Source organism: Lycorma delicatula, chromosome 4, assembly GCF_047948215.1.
Source record: "Lycorma delicatula isolate Av1 chromosome 4, ASM4794821v1, whole genome shotgun sequence".
In the NCBI taxonomy this organism is placed as follows: Eukaryota; Metazoa; Arthropoda; class Insecta; order Hemiptera; family Fulgoridae; genus Lycorma; species Lycorma delicatula.
The window spans coordinates 35,450,255-35,474,260 of NC_134458.1; the positions used below are offsets into that span (position 1 = coordinate 35,450,255).

Consider the following 24,006-nt stretch of genomic DNA (forward strand, 5'->3'; position numbering starts at 1 on the left):
CTTTTCTCTTGGGTCATGTGTAAGCGAATTGTTGTTTCTTTAGTAAGACATTATATTAGCTCTGGGTCTTTACATATTTATAATCAAGTAAGAATTGACATTCAACAATGTGTTAAATTATCTGGTTGATGACAAAATTTCTCAACTGTCATCATTCTTCACTTCTGTTTCAAGTTTTACTGGCCCCATTAAGACTTCGAGAAATGGACTGTTTGAAAATAGCTGTTATATGAACGATTAGTTTTAAAAGTATCAGTATTGCATATTAATAAGACATCTTTATTTGGGAAGAGACGAGTCTAGCATTTTCGATTACTTTCGTGTGGTGTGGTGAGTAATATATATAGTTTTGATCCTCAGGAGAGCATCTTTTTGCGATATAATGAAAACTAACAGGTATTGTCACATTTAAGAAAAACCGATAAGTCCCTGTCTGATTTAAATATACAGAAAAATTATTTTTAATCTAGTGGTCGTTGCCCAATCGATAAAATGATTCATATATTATGTATTTCTCTAGTTATGAACTAAATTCAGCAAGTAGGTCAAAATTATTTAATTTAGAACTTTGCAGCCAGCTACTTCTGTTTCACTAAAGTCACCAATGTTTGATTATAAGTTAAATCATGTTCCGTCTTTTTTTCAAAGCTGACTCATGTGCTGAAGTCGGGAGTATAAGGAACTTTTTAACAATCCATTAGTATCATCGTCGTTGTCATGTCTTATCATCTGAGCCACACCTAATGTGTCATTCTTTAATTGATGGTTTGTATAGAATGCAGTGCATTAAGGGATGTCATATCTATTATTAAGTTGAAAATGGAAACTTATTATCATATAAATAGATTTGAATTTTCATAAGTGGGGAAATCTCTCAGTTGTTCAGATATGACAAAATTGGACATATTAATCTAAATAAGTTCAGTTATGAATGCCGTTTGGTAGCACAAAGACAAATAAATATCTAAATCGTAAAACTAAATAAACTGCAGAATATACATTCTCCGGACAAGTATATAGATATCTGGTGGCTGTGGTTAAATCTTAACACTAGCGAATACAACAATGTGTACATAGTATTGAGAAGGCAGTTGTACATAAACGTAACTACAGTGAGTAGAAAAATGGCTGCTGACGGTGATGAGCCTATTTCTGATCAAGAAAAGGTAAAAAAAATTAAATTAGATTTGAATTTTGATTGTTTTTTACGCTTTAAAGTTATATATTTTTCAGTAAATTGAGCAATTTTCTTTAAACTTTATTTTCTTCTTTTATTCGTTTTTAAATAATTTCCCAATTTCGTTTGATATAGTTGACGTCTAAATGTTTGTTTTTTTCGTTTTGATAATTATAGTTAATATCCTCATTTGAGTTTCATGAGTCGGAGATTAATTTGGATTCTGTTTTAAGATTTTTGGTATTTTAATTGAGCCTATATATTTTTGAGAATTTCTGAAATTCTGGCTTTGCTGATATAACCTAAGAGGAAGCGCAGTACTTAGACCCACGTTTAACAGTTTTGCAATTTTGTTATAATGTTAAGATCTGGCGAGCTTAATTTATAAATGTTTGTGGTATTTTATTGTTGCAGTGTATTACATTGGAGTTTTTCTTACATGTGTTCGCGTAACGGTATTTTGAAAAACATTTATGGAAAGTGTTGTCGGGTCACTTTACCTACATCGTAGCCTCCAAGTACTTTCTGTATAAAAAAATAAATAGGAGTTTGTCATTAGTTTATTTAATATTTTTGTACGTAAAAATACCGAAATTTTCAGAATGTATAGGAGATTTTGTAAAACTTTCTTATATCCAGACATAAAGTTGTTCCCAGTAATGTTTCTTATGAGCTTAGCAAAATGGTCGATTTTGTTCCACACTTATTATCAAAAACAAACTTCATTACGATAAATTATCTTTATTAAAAAATAACTATTGTAAGAGGAGCTATTTAGTACATCAGGTTGAAGCCATACCTTACTGACAGTAAACAAGTGGCTAAGTTATCATAATAATGGTTAAAATTTACCTGATCTTTTTACATAAAATATGTACAGGGCCTTTCTCATGGACAGGATCAGTACCTGATTATTTATTTTTTGTACATTTTTCATTATCAAGTTTTAATATTTAGTTGTTATGTGCCATTCTGTTTTTTAATTGCCAGTTTGTGTATTGTATGTAGTATTTAGATGTTTCTCATTGCCTTAAGTTGTGATCTGATGCATGAAATGGAGAAAAAGTAGAGTTCATAACTAATATAATGTTCAATTTTGATCTTCACATCACCAGGACATTAGAAATTAATGTTTTTGTATTAGCTTATATACAATTATGAGATATATGTTTTAAGTTTAATTAGTCATTATTACAATTGATCTATTATTAGTTATTATTAAAGAGATATGGTGGCCTTGTTAACTAGAGTGCTTTAATACTTTGATTACATTCCTTTTTTACAATCTTCAATTTTTATGCCTCTTCCTTTGTTCTGCAAATATCTTTTCAGGTCTGTCTTTGGTGTGCTTCTTAATGGTTTCCTTCCCAAACACCTTTAGCTTTTTACCATATTTCTGTCTTTATTATTGGCCTATTTCGGACTCTTGAAGTTGAATTTTTGTAATTTTGTTTCAACTTTTAACAATTACCTCACTTTCTTTACCTATCTTGTTTCTGTAACCTTTACCCATATTAAAAATCACAGTGTTTTCTTTAGGATTTATTTATTTATTCATAAAAGTTGAATAACTCTTCTATTTGTTTTTTTAATAATTATAATTTTTGATGCATGTATTGTGTATTAGAGTTGTATTCATGTTGTAGTTTGATATGACAAGATGTACAAGGAATTTGCTTATTTTAGAAAAATTCTTTTTGCTACTTTTATTCTTTTGGAAATAATGAATTAGGTGATCTCATTATGCTTAAAAAGTGCCTAGTGATCCTTGAAGTACAGTACTTTTACTAATCCACTGATTCTGGATAAATATGTTTTGTTTTTATCATCAAACATTATTGTTAATATAGAATCAATGATATTGATATAAAATGTTACTTTACTACTCAACTTTAACAAATTTCCTAGACTATGATAGTAAAGTTATATATGGATATCTTTTGTGGCTCAAAGCACTATTGAATCTACCCTGTTATACTAATTTTTTTAACCCTGTGTGGAAAGGTGATGGCAATTGCCGCCATAATTCTGGCCTTAAAGTTTCAATATTTGTCACTGGAGTTGCACACGCTGTATGTTTGACATAATCCTTAAAAAAGAATTCTTGTAATTAGGGTAACACAGTTCTTGTTCTGAGTTACGTTGTACGAGTGTGCTATCCTATCCAATTCACCATCATGAAAAGACAGGCTTGGATATCCAATCCCTTGTTGTTACTGCAACTGTTACATTGTTGAAAAACAACTTGTACACTAAGCTTTTCTTTCTGATGAATAGCAACTGTTTCATGTCTCAAACCTCATGCACTTTGCTTATGATTTTAAGCTTAGAAAAAATAAGAATCTAGTGATGCTGTGGATTAAGCATTTACTGTCTGTCACAGTTTCAAACACTTTTTCCCTTGAGAGTGAACATTATGAATTTTGATTGATTAGTAGTTTTTATATGATTTTATATTTGTAAATTATTGAATTAAAATTTTATGGGTATTAATCCCAAGACTTAAGCACTTATTTAAGCTCTTTTTAAATGCATTGCCAGTACAAAAAGTTATGATGTTAGCAAATTTCTTCTTTTTTAAATTATTTTATTTCTTTCTATAATCCTTTCACTGTTCAGCAGATCATCAGCATCAGCAGTTTCATTTTTTCATTTGATAATTAATGACTATGAATTAATTTTAATGTTTTAACTACAGCTCTAAATATTGGTAGAGAGATTTACAAGCTGAATTCTTTCAGTTCTTTAAATATCTTTCAAAATTTAATGGAGAAAATTATTCTGCATATAATCTACTTACATCAATCTGGACTCCATTTATCTGCTCTTTTGGATCTTTGAAACCATTTTTTTTTGAGTTGTAATATTCCATTATTACCTTTTTTTGAAATTCCACATATCTAGTAGTTTTTTTTTTTTTTGCTTGGTGACTGTACTGTCACAACTGACTATTATGAGATAACTAAAGATTTTAGCTAACTGGTTCAGTTGCTTATTTTTCTTATATTGAAAAGCCATCAAAAGCAGTGAATTTATTTATTGTTTTTAATTATAGCTGAAGCAGTTACAGAACTCCATTTATAAGTTGATTAAAAAAAGAGCGTAACAATTTAAATGAATGCTAGGAGTTTCTGTAAAATTATAAAATAATATTTAAAAGCATTTTCATAAGCTCTTCATGAAGGTAGTTCAGATTAATTATTGTAATTTTCTGAATACTTATTCATGCAAGAGGTGGTAATTTTCTGAAACTGATATTATGAACACCTACATTTAAATGAAGTGAAATGAACTTTATTTTAATGATGCTATATTTAAATGAAGTGGATTTGCTGTTTACCAAAATTTGATTGATTTTAGTGATAGTAATCCTCATCAATCATTCAGAAAGAATTAAATTTATCAGGTACTGTAATGTGGGGCAGAATTTGGCACAATGAAATATTAGGTTGTTTCTTTGATGATGTGGTAACTAAAAAATATTTAGATGTTGTTATATCTGAGCTGACAAATGATTCTCATTTTGAAAATATATATCTGTTCGGTAAAACATCATCACATTTTGATTTGAAAGAAAGTTTGGTGAGACTGGTTGTAGCAAATGGTTTAGAAATTAGATGGTGAATGTGGCATATAAAGAAAACCTAAGAAGATTTAAAATTAAAAGGAAGTTCTGTGAAAAATGTTAGGTCATTGAAAAACAGTGAAGAGTGGAGACTACACATAAATGTCAAACTTGAGGCTATAATTAATGAAAGGTACCTTTATAAAGTCTCAAATATTTAGATGATTGGGTGAACATATAGAATGGACAATACAAATGCCAAAGACAATTTTAAAAGAAAGGTTTAGTACAAGGAAAAAAGAGATAGACCAAGGATAAAATGGGAGAATGAGCAGGTGGGGGATTTGGTATTGATGGGATGCAGGAGACTGAGAAGGTTTGTTGATGGTAGAGGAATGTGACGAGATGTGGAGGTGATGCTATAATACTTTTAACAAAAATAAATTTTCTCATTAATTTTTCAAAATAATCAGCCATGAGTGTTCTTTTTTAAATTAAAAAATTATTTTAAAGTGATTTATTTCAGTTTTTTATAAAATTTAATTTGTTTTTCATGAGTGTGTAATTATACTTTTTGTTATAAATCATATATTTTTATAAATACATCTGGTTTATTCATTAAATGTAATCTATTCATACTATAAATTTAATCATCTAGTTCAGTTATTAATAATAAATGGTTATCACTTATGATAACTGTTTGTGGTCATCATATGACCACGAACAGTTTATATTGCTGTTTAGACCTATTGTTTATATTTTTATAGACATCTATGAACTCTACACTTAATTTTTTTATTTGTTATTCTGTTTTTTCTTTTGTATAGGATTTTAATGACATTGACTGCTATGGCCATTATTCACTAATTGTTCTATTCATATTTTATGAGCTCATGGTTGCATTTTGCTGTAACATTAATTACCAGTTAAAAAAAAACTTCACTTTATTAGCTCTGATATTAGAGTTTTACAAGAAATCAGTTATGAATTCATACAAAAGTAGTTAAAGTAACAGAGTGATGGGCAAGATGATAAAGTGAATTTGTTTACCAGGTGAGGTTCCAGAACATCTGGAATGCTTTGGGAAGTAGTGTCCTAAAAATTAGAGGATATGAAGTAAAGAAAAATGCCAGTGGAAACAAAAACAATGTGTTTAATAAATTATTTATCATAGATCACCAAAGTTAAAAAATCTTCAAAAACCATGCTATATGGTTTAATATTGACATTTGCTGTTAATATTTTTTATTGTGTAATGTCTTTAAAGTTTGGTTGAATTTTTTAAAAATAATGAGGAGGGTTTTTTATTATTATAATAGTGTTAAGTCAGCTTTCCAGTTTGTCATTACCAACTATATATATTACAGCATTGGATTATTTTAAAACAAATGTCTGTTAATGAGGTGTAATATATCAAATTAACAATAAATGATTTATATATACGTAGGAAATGTGATATTAAAATTTATTTGTATTCATACTTAATATATTCCTAAAAGCTGAATTTATGACATTTCTATTTATTTGTCATGAAAACATTCTTTAATAATAAGAATAGTAATGATAAAATGCAGATGTCTTTCTTCTGAAAACAGGGATTTATCTCATTTTACTTTAATTTGTCATAATGAAAATAATATTTTGCATTCTTTTATTTACTTGTACAGTATAGCACTATGTACCATTAATATCAATTAACTTAGCACAATTTTTGGTAATGTGATTTATCTATAATGATTATAACCGAATTAAAATATTATCAAACAATTCTGTTTTTGGCCATGTCTACAGTAAAGATCTTTAAGATTTTCTGTGTGCATGTGTACGGTTAAATAAAATGAAAAAATATATAATCTCCTTAACTTGATTTGTTGTACATCATTCTTCTGAACTTGTCATATTCCATTAAAAAAAAAAAAAAACTTTTACAATAAGGAGTTACTTACTATATTGATTAATTATTAGATGCTATTTTTGCATTTTGTGACTTTTGTAAGTACCTGCAAATTTAATTGTTCTGTGTATTATAAAAAAATGTTATACCATACTGAACATAAAAACCCCTTTTTCATTCTTTTGATTTAAGACATTATAATTACGAAAATTAATTATTTAATTTTCATTGTCAGATTGTGGATAAACTTGTTATAATATTGACTTTTGCCCTTGACCGTAAATTGAATTTGAATGAACATATTAACATATTGCCCCAAAATTATTATGATATAATAATGGACGTAATGAAGTGCCAGATGGGTCGGATTCATCGATTCCGGCCTGAGTACAGGGATCCGGGCAGTTGGGCTTTCTTGTATGACAATGCCTCGGCACACATGTCAACAGTTTCAACACGTTATTACGTCGCAAATCAACATATTATCACCCCCCATTCTCCAACTTGGCTCTAGCAGACTATTTTTTGTTCCCGAAACTGAAGTTGAAGATGAAAGCCACTTTTTCGACTACATTCCAGCTATCTAAAGGGCTTGAATTGAACAATTGAAGGCGATCCCACAAAATAATTTCTCCAGAGCGTTTGACAGGCTCTACCTGCACTGCAACAAGTGTATAACTAAAGAAGGGTTCTAGAGAGCCGATGTGAGTAAATTCGTTTATATTTAATCTGTATTTTTATTTAAGTTAGTTTGGGAACTTTTCAGACATGCTGTGTGTGTGTTTGCGCGCGCTGTGAACTGGTACTGAAATGTCAAATTTAGAATTGATTTGTTCTGGGTTTAAACTCTTTGTATTACATAATTAAGAATTACCATACTTATTTTTGTCTTTAAATGTATGCAATGGTTATTTTATTTAAATAGTTATTGAATATTATTTTTGAATTTCAGGTCCGAATTGTATCAGACTTCATATTACATTCACCTCCTGGAGAATTTAATGAAGTATTCAATGGTAATATTTTGTATTGTGTAATTTACTTCAACTTTGAAATTGTTTTTAATTGTAGTATCTTTAGTAATAATTTTTCTGTTGTCATGTCCTATTCTCATTCTAAGTTCTGAAAAGGTGCTTTGTTTCTATAAGTGTATAAAAGTAGCACTATTCATTTTTTAATGATATATATATATATATATAAATATGTCATTAAATATGTATTTATATCTATTTATTATTATTATAGAGATTTTTGTCATCTGTCATTTGATTGATTTAAAGCAATTATCTATTTCTGTTGTATGCTTATCTTATAAAGTCAAAAAATTACATTCTACATCTTTGCTTATTTACGTCATTGCTTAATCTGTACTTTTACTCTTGGTTCTCACCCTTAATACTAATGCAGTCAGATTAACTTACTTTAGATGTCTTAAAATATATCCTATGAATCTTAATTCTGCCATAAATTTCTCCCTTCTCAAGTTAGTGTTTAAAACTCTTCACAATGAATCTATCTATTGTTTAATTTTCAGTACACTCCTAATCTTGTCCTAGAATTTTCTATTCTTTTCCTTTGTGATTTTCCTTATGCTCATCTTGTGTTGCTATAATACATTATATACTCCATTTAAATGTCTGTAGAATCTTTTTGGTACTTATGTATTAACGCCACCGCAGCTACAGCTTTATTTAAAAACAAAGTAGTCAATTGGATTTTGGTGGAAAATGGGCCGATATAGAGTTTAACATAGATTCAAAACAGTCTCATTATTAATTTTAATAAATGGTTATTTATATTTATTTATTTTAATTTAACCAAACTTAACCTACGCTCAATTTGCTCGCTAACCTTGACTAATTAACAGGAGTGTTTTAATTATTTAAATAATAAATAATTGCAATAATTACTGAACTTATTAAATAAATACTCAAAAAATTACGGTGTTAATTAGTCAAGGTTAGCGAGCGTAGGTTAAGTTTGGTTAAATTATATTTATAAAATAAATAAATATAAATAACCATTTATTAAAATTAATAAAGAGACTGTTCATTTTCCACTGAAATCCGATTGACTACTTTGTTTTTAAATAAAGCTGTAGCTGCGGTGGCGTTAATACGTAAGTACCATATTTTTTTAAAAATTCCTATTTATGTCTTTTAAAGTATAAAATTTATTTTTGGATTTATATATTTTATTTAGATAATATTAAAAAGTTACTTTTGTTATTATTTAATTTTAATAATTATCTTTATGATGTTTTACATTTGTTTTAATTATTTTCAGATGTACGGACTCTATTGAGTAATGATATCCTCTTGAAAGAAGGGGCAAGTGGGTGAGTTAATCTTAACTGACAAACATTCCAAGATTATATTTTGTTTTGTTTTTCCAGTTGTAATTTTAAGTGCATTATTATTATTAAATTATTAGATTTGCTTTTGTTATTTGAGCTTACATACTAAAAGGAAGTTTGTGTATGTGTATATATTGTTCCTATATCTTATCTACAATGTTCTGATAGCTCATATAAGTAAGTTTTTTGTATTATTTATACAACTTTTATTCATATATATATTATATATATATATATATATAAGTTTGATTACTTATTGTATGTTTTATCCATCTTGTTTTATGTCTGATTAATGAGTGAATTTAAAAAAAAATAGATGGGAGCAATGTTAAACTTTCCTGACATTTGCATAAAAATTATAATTGAACCACAAATAAATATATTATCTTTATCTTACTGTTTATTAATTTATGTATTTTATTATATAAAGAAAAGTAATAAAAAATATTCTAGATTGATTTGATCAAGTTAAAATAGTAAAAGTTTATGAACATTTTTAAGATATTAATTCTCACGCATCATAAAATGTGCTTAAAAAGATCACCAAAAATATATGGGGAATTAATACAAAAAATATTTTTTCAAAGTAATTTACAACCTTTAAATAAGGTTATAAACTACTGCTAGTCTGGTTTGGATGTAAGAGGATTGATTGTAAGAGCCAAAAGTAGACAAGTTTATAAATTCTATTTTTTATTAGGGAGAGAGTCTTTTTGTTCAGATTAAAAGAAATTTCATTGCTAATATATTTCTGATAGTATTTTTTATTATATTATAAAAACACGTTATAAAATCTTTGTAATAGTCTGACCCCTCCTACATGTAGACTCTCTCAGTATCCTCTGCCCTCCTCTCATTTTTCAGTAATTTAGCAGTCACTTCCTTCAGTATATTCTGAAATATGTAATTAGAATAGTTTTTTGTTCATTTATCCATTGTTTAGATTCAAAGCAAAATAAACACAAACACACATAAATACATATACAATTTAAAGCATGACCTCGCTCATCTTAAATATTAGTCTTCTTGTATATTAGAACAGTTGAAAAATATCAAATATAATATTGTAAATGAATTATTTGTTATTTTCTTATAATTTAATTTAATTTCAGAAAGTACATGAAAAACTTTTTCAATTATTAGTTATATAATTTTTGGATATTTCTTGTATTTTTAATGGTACATTTATTATTATGCTTATTATTAATAAAATTTGCAAATTTAATTTTATTGCTCTAAGTAGAAAAATCTTTTGCTATTGGAATGGTGTCAATTTGTGAGTAATGATGTTTAATGAATTATAATTTTGATTAATCTGTATTCCAGGGCTTTTGCACAATATAATAGAGATCAGTTGACACCTGTGAAAATTGAAAATAGTGATCATTTAGTGCTCATCACTGAACACAATGATCTTGGTAGTTCAAGGTTTTATGACCCACGTTCTAAACAGTCCTTTAGATATGATCACCTCAGAAAAGAAGCTTCTGATTATGAGGTAAGTTAGTTATAATTTAATTATTCTTTTATGTTTTATTTCCCAGGAGTCTCTAAGTAAAAAATGTATTTCTATAACGAATACATTAATGGGATGTTTGGTGAGCCAACCCTCATTAAAGGGAGTCATATGACACAACAGAGACATGCTAAGACAAACATAGGAGTCCTTAGTCAGAATTTGATGTGTTAGAGAAATCCTCATTGGCCTTGTATATTATAAAAAAGTATTATTATTTTGACAAGTCTGATGTTATTAGTTATACCTTGCATCCATTTCTTAGAGAAAAAATTTCATTATTCAATAATTTTATAATTTTTTTTAGCCTTTGTGGTCACTTCTGTACAGATTTCTAAACCATTTCAGCCTACACTCGACTAAATACCTCTTTTCTTTTTACTTCAAATTTTTACTCTCTTTCATTCCAAATCTTATATAATTTAGGGTTTATTGAAAATTTAGCTGTGCCTGCTCACTGTTCGTAATAGAGGTTTGTAGACATATTTGAATAGGGATTTTACAACATGCACAGACAAATGTAAAGTCTGGATGATAAAGGATGAAAACGAAAAGATTTGTTTAGTTATTGTAAATAATGATTTGTTTTGATAAGGCATGAACTGATGTTCATCAAGAAAAATAAATAATTTCAAGGTCATAAAAGAGGAATTGCTAGCAGGAAGTTGTCATCCGGACAATATATTGCTGAACAGAAGTGCTGTCTTCGAAGGTTTTTAAAATTTAAATTTAGGCTATAAGATTAGACTCCAGGAGCCGTGAATTATTTCTTATTTAATCTATGTAATGCCATTAGTTTTCTGTGGAGGAGTAGTGTTTGAACATTTTTGTAATGTGTTCAAAGATTATTTTATTCACAATCTGTGTTACTACATACATTTTGCTTATTAAAATTTAATGTTGTATCAGTTCTTTTATGGCTTTAAATCCTTCTCAAATACTTTATTAAAAAGTGAATTTTATATACTTGTATTTAGAAAGACTGTTTTTTATGTTTCAGCCGTGGGAATCTGAGCCAGCTTTAGAATCATGGAGAGCTCCTCTTGAAGAGGAACTTGATGCATATACAGCGAGCCATTATAAAAATGGAGCTTGTAGTGTATTTGCTAAAAGACTAAGTCCTGCAATTATTGTTCTGACTGCTTGTATAGAAGATCACCAATTCCAGCCTAAAAATTTCTGGTTAGATAAATGTCTTATAATAAAAATTCCTTCTGTAATTATTGAAATATTCTGTTTTATGTGTTTTGCTAATGATTGATTAAAATAAAATTTTTATTTTGTTTTTAATGTGTCAGAAATTTTTCTGATAAAGGTATATCTAGTTTGATGAAAGATGTTAGTCATATTTTTCACTTATAAAACACATATATCTTCTATAAAGCTGTATTAACAAAAAATAAAAAAATTAATTTCTAATAATAATTATTAATAATTGTAATTAATATATGCCCGTATAAAAGAAGGAAGAATCTAATTAGTAATAACTACATATATTTAGATACCTGTTAATAGAAGTTGTCTTGTTAGCGTTATGTTTGGAATGTTTTTCTGTAAGAATTGGAAAAAATTAAACTGATAAAGTGAAAAATGAAGAAATAATTAGGAGAGTGCATGAGAGTAGAAGCTTAATCAGAATAATTTAGAACAGGAAAGGAAATCGGCCAGGACATATCATCAGAAGAGGATTGATTAGTAGAGTGCTAGAAGGATTAGTAGAAGAAACAAAGAAGATAAACTGGAAAGAGTAAAAATTAGAAAGAATTTAAAAAAGAAAAAAAGAGCTATCAGGAACTCAAAAAATTAGCTGAAATCGAGGAGAATGGGGACAACTGTAATTCAAGGGACATGCCTTAGAGCAGATAAGCATATGATTAGTGACTTTAATAAAATTCTTAAAAAATTACTGTTATGTTAAAGCAAAAAAAAATCATGTTGCATAAAAATATTAGCAGCATTTACTCTTCTTAAATATATATTTTGTTTAAAATTCACATGCAGTATGAAGTATATTTTCAATTTTTTTATGCGTGAATATTTTATATTAGATATTAATAATGAATAAGATAGATCCAAATGTAAGCGGTTTATTTATCTAGAATTTTTTTTGTGTATATCATCATCTGAGAACTAATTAGTTATTGAAATCAATGCATCAAAAATGTAAATATTTAGGAAAAATTATTTTATTTAAAAATTTTCTTAAACAAAAATTGAACATCAGAAGAACTGATGTTTTATTCCATGTATTTTTTTCTAATAAGTATTTTTAAATTCTCATTATTTTGCAGTCTTACTTTTTCTTTTTATAGACACTTTCATATTACTTTTAAATTATTTTTATCATTAGACAATGTATTTCAATACATTTTTTTTATTTAAATAAATATAAAAATTTTATACTTAAAATGCACAGAAAGCAGGCATGCTCTTTCAGTCATGTTTGATTTTTTCTTAAATATGACAGCCATTTTAATAATGGTTTTAAGAGTGTATGTAATTATACTTTTGAACGAATTTTTCAATTTTATCTCCTTAGATTTTCATTTCGTGATAAATGGAATAAAAATAATATTAATTAGTAATACTGAATAATAATATTATAATTATTATTCATGATTACTAATGAACAGTTAACATTTGTAAATGAAATTTGGCTGTGAGAAATTGCTTAATTTATTTTGTATGTTATCCAGTTCAGAATTATTTACCTAGATAAACTTTATAAATCATTTTCAAACTAAATATTGGTTTCACTGGTCAGAATAATTAGATAAGCAAACCATCAGTTTTTAATATAATATCACTGAGAGGGCATATTTGTTCTCTGCAATGCACTTTTAAATTATATAAATCTAATAAAAGATGTTTTGAAACTTGCCTAATGAGCAGTAGACTTTGAAAATATTCACAAAAAGAAAAGTTAAGAAAACAAAACGGTGGTAATTTTAAAATATTTAAATTTATTCTGAAATGACTGGCACTAGGTAAGGAATCTTGGTGAGCTACATCAAACTAGTCAAACGACTGAAGACAAAAAAAAAACTTATTTTGTTGTTGGAAGATTTTTGGATAAAATAATTATTAATTTTTTAAAATATTTTTGGTACAATATGAAATTGAAATTCATTGGATTTTTAGGAATGGTCGTTGGAGGTCGCAGTGGTTAGTAACAATAGCTTCAAGTTCAGCTGAAGTAAGAGGAATTCTTAAGGTTCAAGTTCATTATTATGAAGATGGTAACGTTCAGCTTGTTAGTTCTAAAGAAGTAAAAGATAATCTCATTGCTTCAGTAAGTTAACTGAACATGATTAATTTTATACAATTTATGTTAGTGTCAATGAATAAATGTGCGTGCATGCTTATGTGTGGGTGTGTGTATGTGATTTTATTGGTCTGTTTATTGATATTAGCTGAATGAAGTATACTTTTTGGGGCATATTACTATTGGCTGGTTTTGTATACTTTAATTTTCCAACCATTATGAGTGTGAGAATAGTTCAATTCTGTAAATGAGTAATTGCGGCTATGACATTGCAACATTGTTAGTAGTATATATATATATATATATATATTTTTTTTTTGTTGGAGGGAAGGACTTAAATGGGTAACTTTAAGATTGATATGCATTTTAATTTTTGTAAGAAAAACCTTTTTACCAGTCTGAGTCCTAACAAGTATAATGAAGGCTTTTGACAATTGTATGACATGTCTAAATCCCAGGATTTTAATATTTTTGTACAAATATCAAAATCCTTTTGATATTTAAGTTTATTTATAAAAATATATTTTATTTGTATGTAAAGTGAACTTATAATATTAAAATACAGTTAGTTGGAAATACTAAAACTCATAATCTTTAATGTGGATGTTTGAAAGTATAATATTTTTGTTTGTGATTAATTATCTTTCACTGAATCATAGTAAAAACATTTGCGTATTAGTTTATTTTTATAATATGACACATGAATTTTTTTTGTTTTTTCTTTAGTATTTTAGTCATGGCTGGGTGTTACAGTTAACTAATTCTTTAAATAAATGCATAGTCAAATGGTTTTGTTTTAGTTTATATTATATGTTGTAGAATGAAGAACAAACAGCAAAGGAGTTAGTAAAATTAATTGAAGAATCTGAAAGCGAGTATCAGAAAGCTATTTCTGAGAACTACCAGACCATGTCTGATACTACTTTCAAAGCACTACGTCGGCTGCTTCCTGTTACACGCTCAAAAATCGACTGGGGTAAAATTGTATCATACAGCATCGGAAAAGAACTTAAGAGTCAGTGACAAGTTAGAGAACGTGAATTATATTGTTTTTAGTTATGTTTCATTTTGCATTCATTTTTTGTTAACACAGTTAGTTTTTTTATATTACAAATGTTTATATATAATTTCTATGGTGCCTGCTTTTACTGCCTCTAAATTGTTAAGAGAGATTGTGTAGCTTTATTTCTTTATATAGCCTATTTAACATGTTATAATTTTGTTGGAATGGGCTAATATTGTTATCTGTATGAATTGTTTAACGTGATGTATGAATTTAAGATGGTTATAAATATTATTTATCATTAACTTATTTATAATTATTGTTATAATCACTGCAGTCAATAGTTAAACAAACCGGATAATTTTTTATCGGTTCTTTGCAAATAGTGTGAAGAACTGCTGTCAAGCTAAAATTAATTTTAATAATTAGCCAAATTATTGATGAAGTTTACATCGTGTCATTACATTTTTGACTTAGTGTTTGTATAAGTTTCTGAAAGATAATAATGAAATTATTAAAGTTTGTGTAGAGGATGATGTAATACATTTTTTAATTATTCTTCTACTCTTATACTTTATTTTAAGAGTATTATTACTAACCAGATTATTGCGTTACAAGAATGCAGTATTTATGTTTATATTACATTTATTGTTTGTAATTTTTTTTTAATTTAAGAATGTTAGTATGATGTGTAAGTTGAAGTACAACTGTATGCAAATCTGTTTTATGTAAATTCTTATGCTTTACTTAAATTTATTTTTTCTCTGTTTTTATTAAGTTGTTATTTTATTACTGTAAAAAATTTTTGTTGAGTGATAGAAATGTAAGTTCATTGAACTAAAAGTTCTGTTGTTCGGTAGAGGAGTCTGGAGAGTTGAAAAAGTATACTTTGTTCACATGATAAAATTGTAAGTGTCTAATTAGTATATTATAATCCATTTTAGACTTAAAAGATCAAGATGGTTAAGAAATTTCAATATATTTTAATAGATGTTGAGCTTATTGTATCTGCATTCATTATTTCACCTTTTTTCTATTATCGATTCCGATTGAAAATAAAGAATACGGCCAGAAAATGTAGCTGGTAGGATAAGTGAGACTGAAAAAGTGTAAAGAGTATTATTCAGATTACCATTTTAAAACTTGTTGAAAATATACTTATATTATTACTTAAGTTAAATTTTTTGTAATTGAATCAAAGAGAATAATTTTTACTTGTTTAATAAATTTGTTTTAGTGTTTCCCTATTTTAAGTGAGTAGAACTACTTCCTTGCCATTCATTATTATTATTATTAGAAACCAAATCTTTACCGGTCATTAAAATAACATATTTTATAATTTAATTGGAAAATCCACAGGTAGAATCAAAATTCAGGTGAATCAAAATTTCTCAAAAGCTTGAAGTGGTTAACATATTGATAAGCTAGTCTCACATTTGAATGCTGGTATGGATATTCATCATTCTTTAAACCCCAACATCTCATTCTGTCTGAGGCCATCAGTTTTTGGTCAAAGGGTTAATTCTAAATTATGTAAATTTATTTGTAGTCAATTCGACCTAGCTCTTTTTGACCTATAAAATAGAGGTTTTTAACTTTAAGGGATTAAATTTTTTTTTTTTTTGTGTAAGGAAAAATAAAATTTATGAATGACTTGACTACTACTATGAATGACTATGAAGTACACATATTGTGTGTTAACTTTGAATAAGCCTTAATATATTATTTGTAATAAAATTGTAATATTGTTTGATCTGTAGCTAATGTATAAATCTTTAATTTTGAAATTTGGTAGAAGAATTTTAACTTTTCTCTTTGCTTTATTATTTTTTTTTTTTTTTTTTTTTTTTTTTTTTTAAAGCAAAGGTATGTGTAGAGGTAATATGCCTCATCAAAATTTTGAAGTGACAAAGGTATTCACTAAAATGATAAACTCCTCAGTTTGAAATGAAACACAAGACTGGGCGATTGGAAAAAAGCTAAAATCATTACACTTCAGTCAGTTGTTACATGAAATTTTTTCAGTATTGAGGTATGCAATTACCCAATGTTTGGTTGGAAGTTGAGTGAGTATTAAGTTGTAAGTTAGGCACAAGTTGTCACTCTTGACTATAATTACAGTTGAAGTTTAACTTTACCACTAGATTCCTTTAAAAAGTTAAGATTTTATTGAAAATGAAAATTCTTGCAACTGGTTGTGTATTGTTTGTTTTTATAAACATTTTTAATTTAGATTGTTACTACTAATTTACTATTTTTCTTTATTTTATTAAAGTGTCAAAATTAAAGGTATGGTGAAATTTTTCTAATTTTTAAAAATCATCAATGTTCTCACATATCAATTACATAGCGCACAAATCTGTTAAGTTACTCATTATTTTAGGAGACATTTTTTAAACTTTGTTGATGATTCTCAGTTCTATGTTTCATAGATCCCTTTATTAAACTAGATAAACGTATTCTTTTAGCTTTGAATAAAATCCACATGCTAAACATTAATAATTTTGATCTAACAAATTTATTTATTTTCTGATGTAATACCTTACCGTATTTGGCATCACTGCTTATGTACTTACAGTATTTGTGCATGATCACAAAAGTACTTCTACTTTCTTTTTTTTTTTAATTTAAGGACTGTACAAATATACTCACTGGACAGTAATTAACTTTTAATTTATAGATATTTTTTTACAGCTAATTGTCACTAGCGTAGGAGACATTTAAAATAGCTTGTAAATCGAATGAAATGTCATGTAAATGTTCTTCCTTATCTTTTAAAATTTTTTGTTTTGTCTTCCAATTTTATTTTCATACTTATCAGCCTATGAAGTTCCTATTGTTGATTTACATAAAAATTCCTTGTGCTTGATTGTATATGTTACAATGTGTGCACTGGTCCTTTTTCGCTATAAGAAAGGACAACGGGTGATCATACTCATTAAAAATTCTACTTTAAACAAACAAAGATCAATGTGTTATTAGTTTTTGTGTAATGAATAAATCTTTGAAATGCTCAGTTCCAGAGATAAATAAAATATTTTTTATATCCTTTCAGCAGTAGTGTAATGAAATATGAGGAAACAGATCTGTATGGGCATTTGTCTGAGTAGCATTAACTGGATCAGATGGAGAAAATTTAAAGGGTCTGGTGATTACTCTTGTTTAATAACAGATTTAAAATTTATCAAGTTTATATCAACTGGTTGGACATTAAAAAAAAGAAGCAAAAAATGTATGAAATGGGTGTACTCAGAGTTACTTCTCTTCTGTGTCATGAAGTTTATGTAATGTCTACCATATCTGACAATCAAATGCAAAATTTATTTAGTGCTTTTCATTTTAAAACAAAATGAACTTAATGCAAGAACAGATTACCAAATGGAATCTTTAATAAAAAATGTTGAGTATAAAGATTCACATTCTATACGACCGATAGATAACATGCAAAATGTTTGTGAAAGAGATTGAAATTGAAAATAATACAGCGTGATGACCAGTGACACCACGTGTTCAATTTATTGAAAATAAAAATAGACAACGTGAACAACATTAGTAGTTACTATGGTTTAGAAAACAGTTAGTAGGAAGTAAGAGGAATCTGTTAATATAAAATAAGTATAATAACAAATGTTCATAGTTCCTTCTAACTTATTTGATAGGGAATAATTAATTTTTCAGTCCTTGGTTCTGTATATTCATGAGTTTTAAGAATAACTTTTTACAGTGAGCTTATTAAGGTAATTTTTCAGATATAGTAAATTATTCTTTAATATGAAGTTATCAAAGGCCAGTTCTTATTCGAAACGAGTACCCTTTCAATTTTTTACAATTTCAGATAGTGACTTACAACTTAAGAATTTTCAAAATATAAAATAGGAAAGTTAAATTTTTTCAAGTTTCTCTTATAAAATATTTGCCTACATTGCTCAGGGTCTTCTTTTTGGCTGCAAAATTTGGTTGCAAATCTTGCTTTTCTATTTTTAAATGGAGCCTAAACAGTGATTGCCTAAAATAAACAAGTTGTTAGAAAAGAAAAAAACTGTTTAAATAGTACAGAAGTTTGTAATGGAGATAGTTTATGGGTGATTAGCATTAGAATGGTTAAGATGAGGACTTCCCTTGGTGGTGATGTGTGTTTGTAGAATTTGTGTATTGGCAAAGTTGATCTGTAAACATCTGGTATGTATAAATTATTGCCATATGATGATCATAATTTTCAAGCCGAGTAGTATTTAACAAGGATTAAAAGTAAAGGAATTTTCAGTTCATCTATTCATTGAAAAGTTTTTCATTATTAAAACTATTTAAAGTTATTGTGACCACAATCGGGATGTTTAATTTTCTTTTAAGTTTGGCATCTTTCAACTATCATTTTGTTCATTTCTTGTGATTTAAAGATATGTAATTTATGTCAAACTGTAATTGCAAAAAGTAAGTAGATAAGTTAAATGAAAATTTCTGACTTTTTCAATAGAGAATAGTATTAAAAACATTGAACTACAATATCCTTGCTGGAGTTACGGTAGGTTTCATGTAAATACATTGAAAAGTCAGCATTTTATCAGCTATTATTTTAAGTCTGTTAATTCAAAATATCACTTGTTCTGTCTCTTTTCTGTAGCAAGTAGTGTTAAATATTGAAATTTACGAATAAAAATAAATTAACTGTATTTTATCAAAGTTGAATTAAAAACTAAGCTATCTCTTTTTTGTAATTTGTTAACCTTTATGTAAATTATACGTCCTAATTTAGACTAGACCTCTGTTTAAATTAAAATATACAATGTTCAAAATCTAATTATGTGTAGCAGAACCGTTCTAGGAAGGCACTTTTTCCTCTACTTACAGCCATACATCTGCTCCCCTCCGCAAACGCCTTGCTATAACTGCTTGGCTATGCATATTAACAATGCCATTTTTAAAGTAAGCAATTTTGTGATTGATTACTATTTTATATTACAATACTGTAATTTATGTTAAAATTTGTTATAACGTTATATTAATCTTTATTATTTTAAATTGAAAAGACAGATTCTTCCACTATATGAAGTTCTATAATCTGTATTTTTTTAAATATTGCAAAGTTAAAAATAAAAATTTTAATTTGCTAGGTTTTACTGTACATTTGAAGATTCACTTTAATTTTTGTCTAATTATATCGGTTTTTACTTTCATCTTCATATGACAGGGAACCACTTATAGGACAGGAAACCAGTCCTAGCAATAAGTATTAGAACAGGGTATAGTATAATCCATAGGTAAGTATTGTTGCTGTACTTCCAAGAACATTTTTAGAGATGTGGTTTTTAATATGATAAATTAAAAAATTCTATTGTTCTTAAAAAAATTTGCGTTTTGTGTTAATTTTTTTATTTAGATAAATTTGATCTAAACATTTTGTTGGTAATATCACCTCCAAATCGACTTCACTTTTGTTCTACATAACTATAATTAAAAATTAGATTTATAACAGTTTTTGGGTTTTGTGTATATTTATTTTTAACATTTTAGCTAAAAAAAAATTATGTACGCAGTAAATTGACAGATAGTCGTTATATAGAAAATGTACTGTTATTAAAGGCAGATAAGTTTTTTCACTATAAGTTTTACTATTCTACTAGTTTGATAATTCATACAAAGTTATCTTTCATTAGAGAAGTATTTGATAAAATTTATAAAAGAAACATTAAATCTGCTAACATTAGTAAGCATGAAATTTCCTATTGTTACAGCAGAGATTGAAAGAAGTTCTTAAAGTTTCTTTAAGAAGATGATCAGATAATAGCATTTGTAATATTAACAAAGTTTATTATTAAATCAATAAATATGATTTAATTTTATTTAATGGTTTAGCAGACTAAAATTAAATTATTGTAATAGATAAAATATAAATAATAAAAATCTAATAAACAGTATATTCTTTACTGCTGAGGGATTTTTTTATTTAATTTTTGTTGGGGTTTGGTTAAGTTCATCAATTTGTGTAAAGTAGGTTACAAATTTTTGTTAGTGTAGTTGTACTACTAATTTCTTCCATTTTTATATAATTTTAATTGATGTGATTGCAATAAATAGTCTTCATTGACATTCTACCAAAAATTAAAAAAAAAAAGCTACTGTACGGTAAAAGTCAAACATAGCTTAAAAGAAAAAACAAAGTAAATGAAAATCAAAAGAAACAGTAAAAACATTAAATGCTACTATAAAAGTCATGATAATAAAAAAAATTCATCTCGAGTTCCAACAACTTTTATCTTCATTTCAAAGTATATGCCCAAAGCTTCCTACTATTTGTAACTTATCATATAATTCTTCATAACGAATGAAGTGTTTTAGAATACACTTCACTGTAAATCTTGTTCTACAATTGGCATAAATGGATTTATCTTGCTGATTTCAGAGAGCAGTTTATTGTAAAGCATATTCTAGAGAATTGCACTCATTACTGTTGTTATTCTACTCGACATTTTTTATTATTGTTATTACTATATTTTTTAATTATTATTATTTTCATATTTGTTACTTGTTTCATGTTTATAATTTCTGATGAAATTTAAATTATAATGTATTCAATATTTTTACTAGTACAAAATTTATAATTCTTAAGAGTCTAAATGTGTAATAAATTGATTATGATATTTAAGAAGAACTATGGTGTTGGTGTGTGCAAAGAATTATAAATTTGTATAAAGATCTTAAGATTTGAAAGTATATTTTTTATGAATATTAATGTTTAAATTTCAGAGGCAAACTATTATAGTATTATTGATGCCTCTTAAATTTTATAATATAATTCATTTTAAATAAATATTTATGCTTTCAGATAAATAAATGTGTTCCTTAATTTTATTTTTAATTCAGTTTTGTTTAAAAATGGTGTTAATACACATAAAATTATATCATGAAATTTCTTCAAGGTATTCATTATATAAGTGATAATTTATTGTAATTATTGTACATATTTTTTAAAATAAAAACCTAAAAAAATTTTAAATTCTTGTAATATTAAAATTATTATATTGTTAAAATTGCCTGTAATATATTATTATTGAGAGAATCATAATAAAAATTATTATAATTCATTTTGTTGATTTACTGTCTGCAGGTCAATTTCCATCAGAAGTTTGTTTGAACATATAGGTTGTCTGAATGCTTAAGCATTCAAGCAATCCATATTAATTTTTTTTTCTGTTTAGCCTCTGGGAATTACTGTCGGGTATTACTTCAGAGGATGAACGAGGATGATATGTATGAGTGTAAATGAAATGTAGTCTTTTAGTCTCAGGTTGACCATTTCTCAGATGTGTGGTTAATTGAAACCCAACCACCAAAGAACACCGGTATCCACGATCTAGTATTTAAATCTGTATAAAAGTAACTAACTGCCTTTACTAGGATTTGAAGGTTGAAACTCTCGACTTTGAAATCAGCTGATTTGCGAAGACGCATTCACCACTATACCAACCTGATGGGTAATCCATATTATTTGAACAAACATATATCTTATGCTTCTCAAGTTGATTCTTCTTTCATATTTCCATTTGATGTGAAAATTGCAGTAAGGTTCACACATTATTAGAAGTGGATTATCGTTTTTATAAGAATATAAATTAGGAGAAAAACTTTGATGGTAGTAAAGAGAAATGTTTTAATAATGAAGCTTAAGGGAGCCAGTTTTGCTGGAAAACTTCTATGAATGCATTCAAATGTGTTATTGTAATTCTCTTTACCAGATGTTAATGCTCTTATAAATGTTGCTTCTGATTACTTAGTTGAGTTTTCTACTTAGTATTTAATTTAATTTCTATTTATTCCTCTTACAATTTTTGAATAAGAAAAATGAAAAATAAAACCATATATATATTATCTAGTTGCCTATCATTAACATAGATGACAACCTAATGTGGTCACCTTTCTGGGAATATTATGACATTTTTAGTGTTGTCTGTATAATGAATTGTTTTGATCATTAACAATGAAAAGTAATATTTTTAAATCTTTTCACTGAGATATCAATGAAATTCCATTCATAAATACAGCAGATATGTGAAGCTTTATTGAAAATAGCATATTATTCATCATTGAAAATTGCTTATATTGGTTTATATTTTCTATGTTTTTAAATGTATTTTTTTGTAATATATTTTATTTTTATACTGAATATAGTTCTTTTCCTTCTAAATGGCTTCAATAGCTATGGTCATTAACAAAGTGTGAATTCAAATCCTCATTTTGAGACAACCCAGCATTCTGCAGTATTGATGATGGATGTAGCTGATGATTAAGGTGACAGACAGCCGCATCTCGTATTATTGATGTTGGAAGTAACATGAAAAGATTCAATTTTCAGCATGCTACTCCCTTAGACATTCCAGTTGTTTTGGAATCAATAGGTTGTGGAGAATGCTGTTAACTGTCTCCTCAAGATCAGTATTAAATATTTTACTGTAGTCATTGTGATATTATAACCTTTCGTAATAAAAACTGTTAAAAGTTTGGTTACATTGACAGCCACTGGTTATTACTATTCTTTTTCAGAATTAACTTTTTTATGATGTAGTTTAATAATTTTTTTTTGTATTTTTAGTTGAACATAGAGACATAAATTATTGTATATATTCTGTTTAATAATTATGAAATAATGATTGACAATTAAGCAACTGACTGTCTTACACATTGTATAAAATTTGTGTATTGTTTCTCCTTAATTTGTTTGACCTAACTAGTTCTTTCAAATCATTTTTATTTTTCCTGTGGTATTTTATTTCCTCGTTATTAAATTTCCATTACATTTTATATACCTGATTTCATCTTTCATTTCTTTGTTATTGGTTGATTAATAGTAAGTTTGATATGAACGATATGATATTCTGAAAGTCTGCTCGATATCTGGTCCAGTAACTAGAAGCAAGATACATCTGTGATTTATGTTATGTAAACGTAGCTGTGTTATGATTTTGGTTGCCACACCAACGTTTGTTGTTAATTAAATCCAAAACAACAAAGGTAACTGTAAAACATAGTGGTACGAATAACATTCAACTGTTATTGACTTACTCAGGTATTGAATTTTCCTGATAAAACACTTCGATTATTATCTTGTGAATTGTTTATGCTTCCCTCTCGCTAAAAACGTGGGGTTAACATCTTAGCACATTATGGTTTGCTTGGGTTTGAGTGTATTATTACTAAATTAATTCCTTCAGAAGTCTTGAATCTTGCATCTTCAT

The 24,006-nt window shown here is 27.1% G+C and overlaps 2 protein-coding genes across 2 annotated transcripts in view; both read left to right on the plus strand.

Moving 5' to 3' along the window:
* Positions 1-24,006, plus strand: part of Asator (tau-tubulin kinase asator) — a 492,107-nt gene that overhangs the window by 48,005 nt on the left and 420,096 nt on the right. The window lies entirely within an intron of this gene.
* Positions 844-20,897, plus strand: cpa (F-actin-capping protein subunit alpha). The gene is made up of 7 exons (XM_075362705.1): positions 844-1,166; positions 7,589-7,652; positions 8,923-8,974; positions 10,319-10,490; positions 11,509-11,690; positions 13,650-13,800; positions 14,593-20,897. The coding sequence occupies exons 1-7, from the start codon at positions 1,125-1,127 to the stop codon at positions 14,794-14,796; spliced, it is 867 nt and encodes a 288-aa protein (XP_075218820.1). The 5' UTR covers positions 844-1,124; the 3' UTR covers positions 14,797-20,897.

Excerpts from the sequence above, each read along its gene's own strand:
- cpa (XM_075362705.1), top strand. The coding sequence starts at position 1,125 with ATGGCTGCTGACGGTGATGAGCCTATTTCTGATCAAGAAAAG. Across the intron at positions 7,653-8,922 it reads ATTTAATGAAGTATTCAATG|ATGTACGGACTCTATTGAGT; the intron begins GTAATATTTTGT and ends AATTATTTTCAG. Across the intron at positions 8,975-10,318 it reads TTGAAAGAAGGGGCAAGTGG|GGCTTTTGCACAATATAATA; the intron begins GTGAGTTAATCT and ends TCTGTATTCCAG.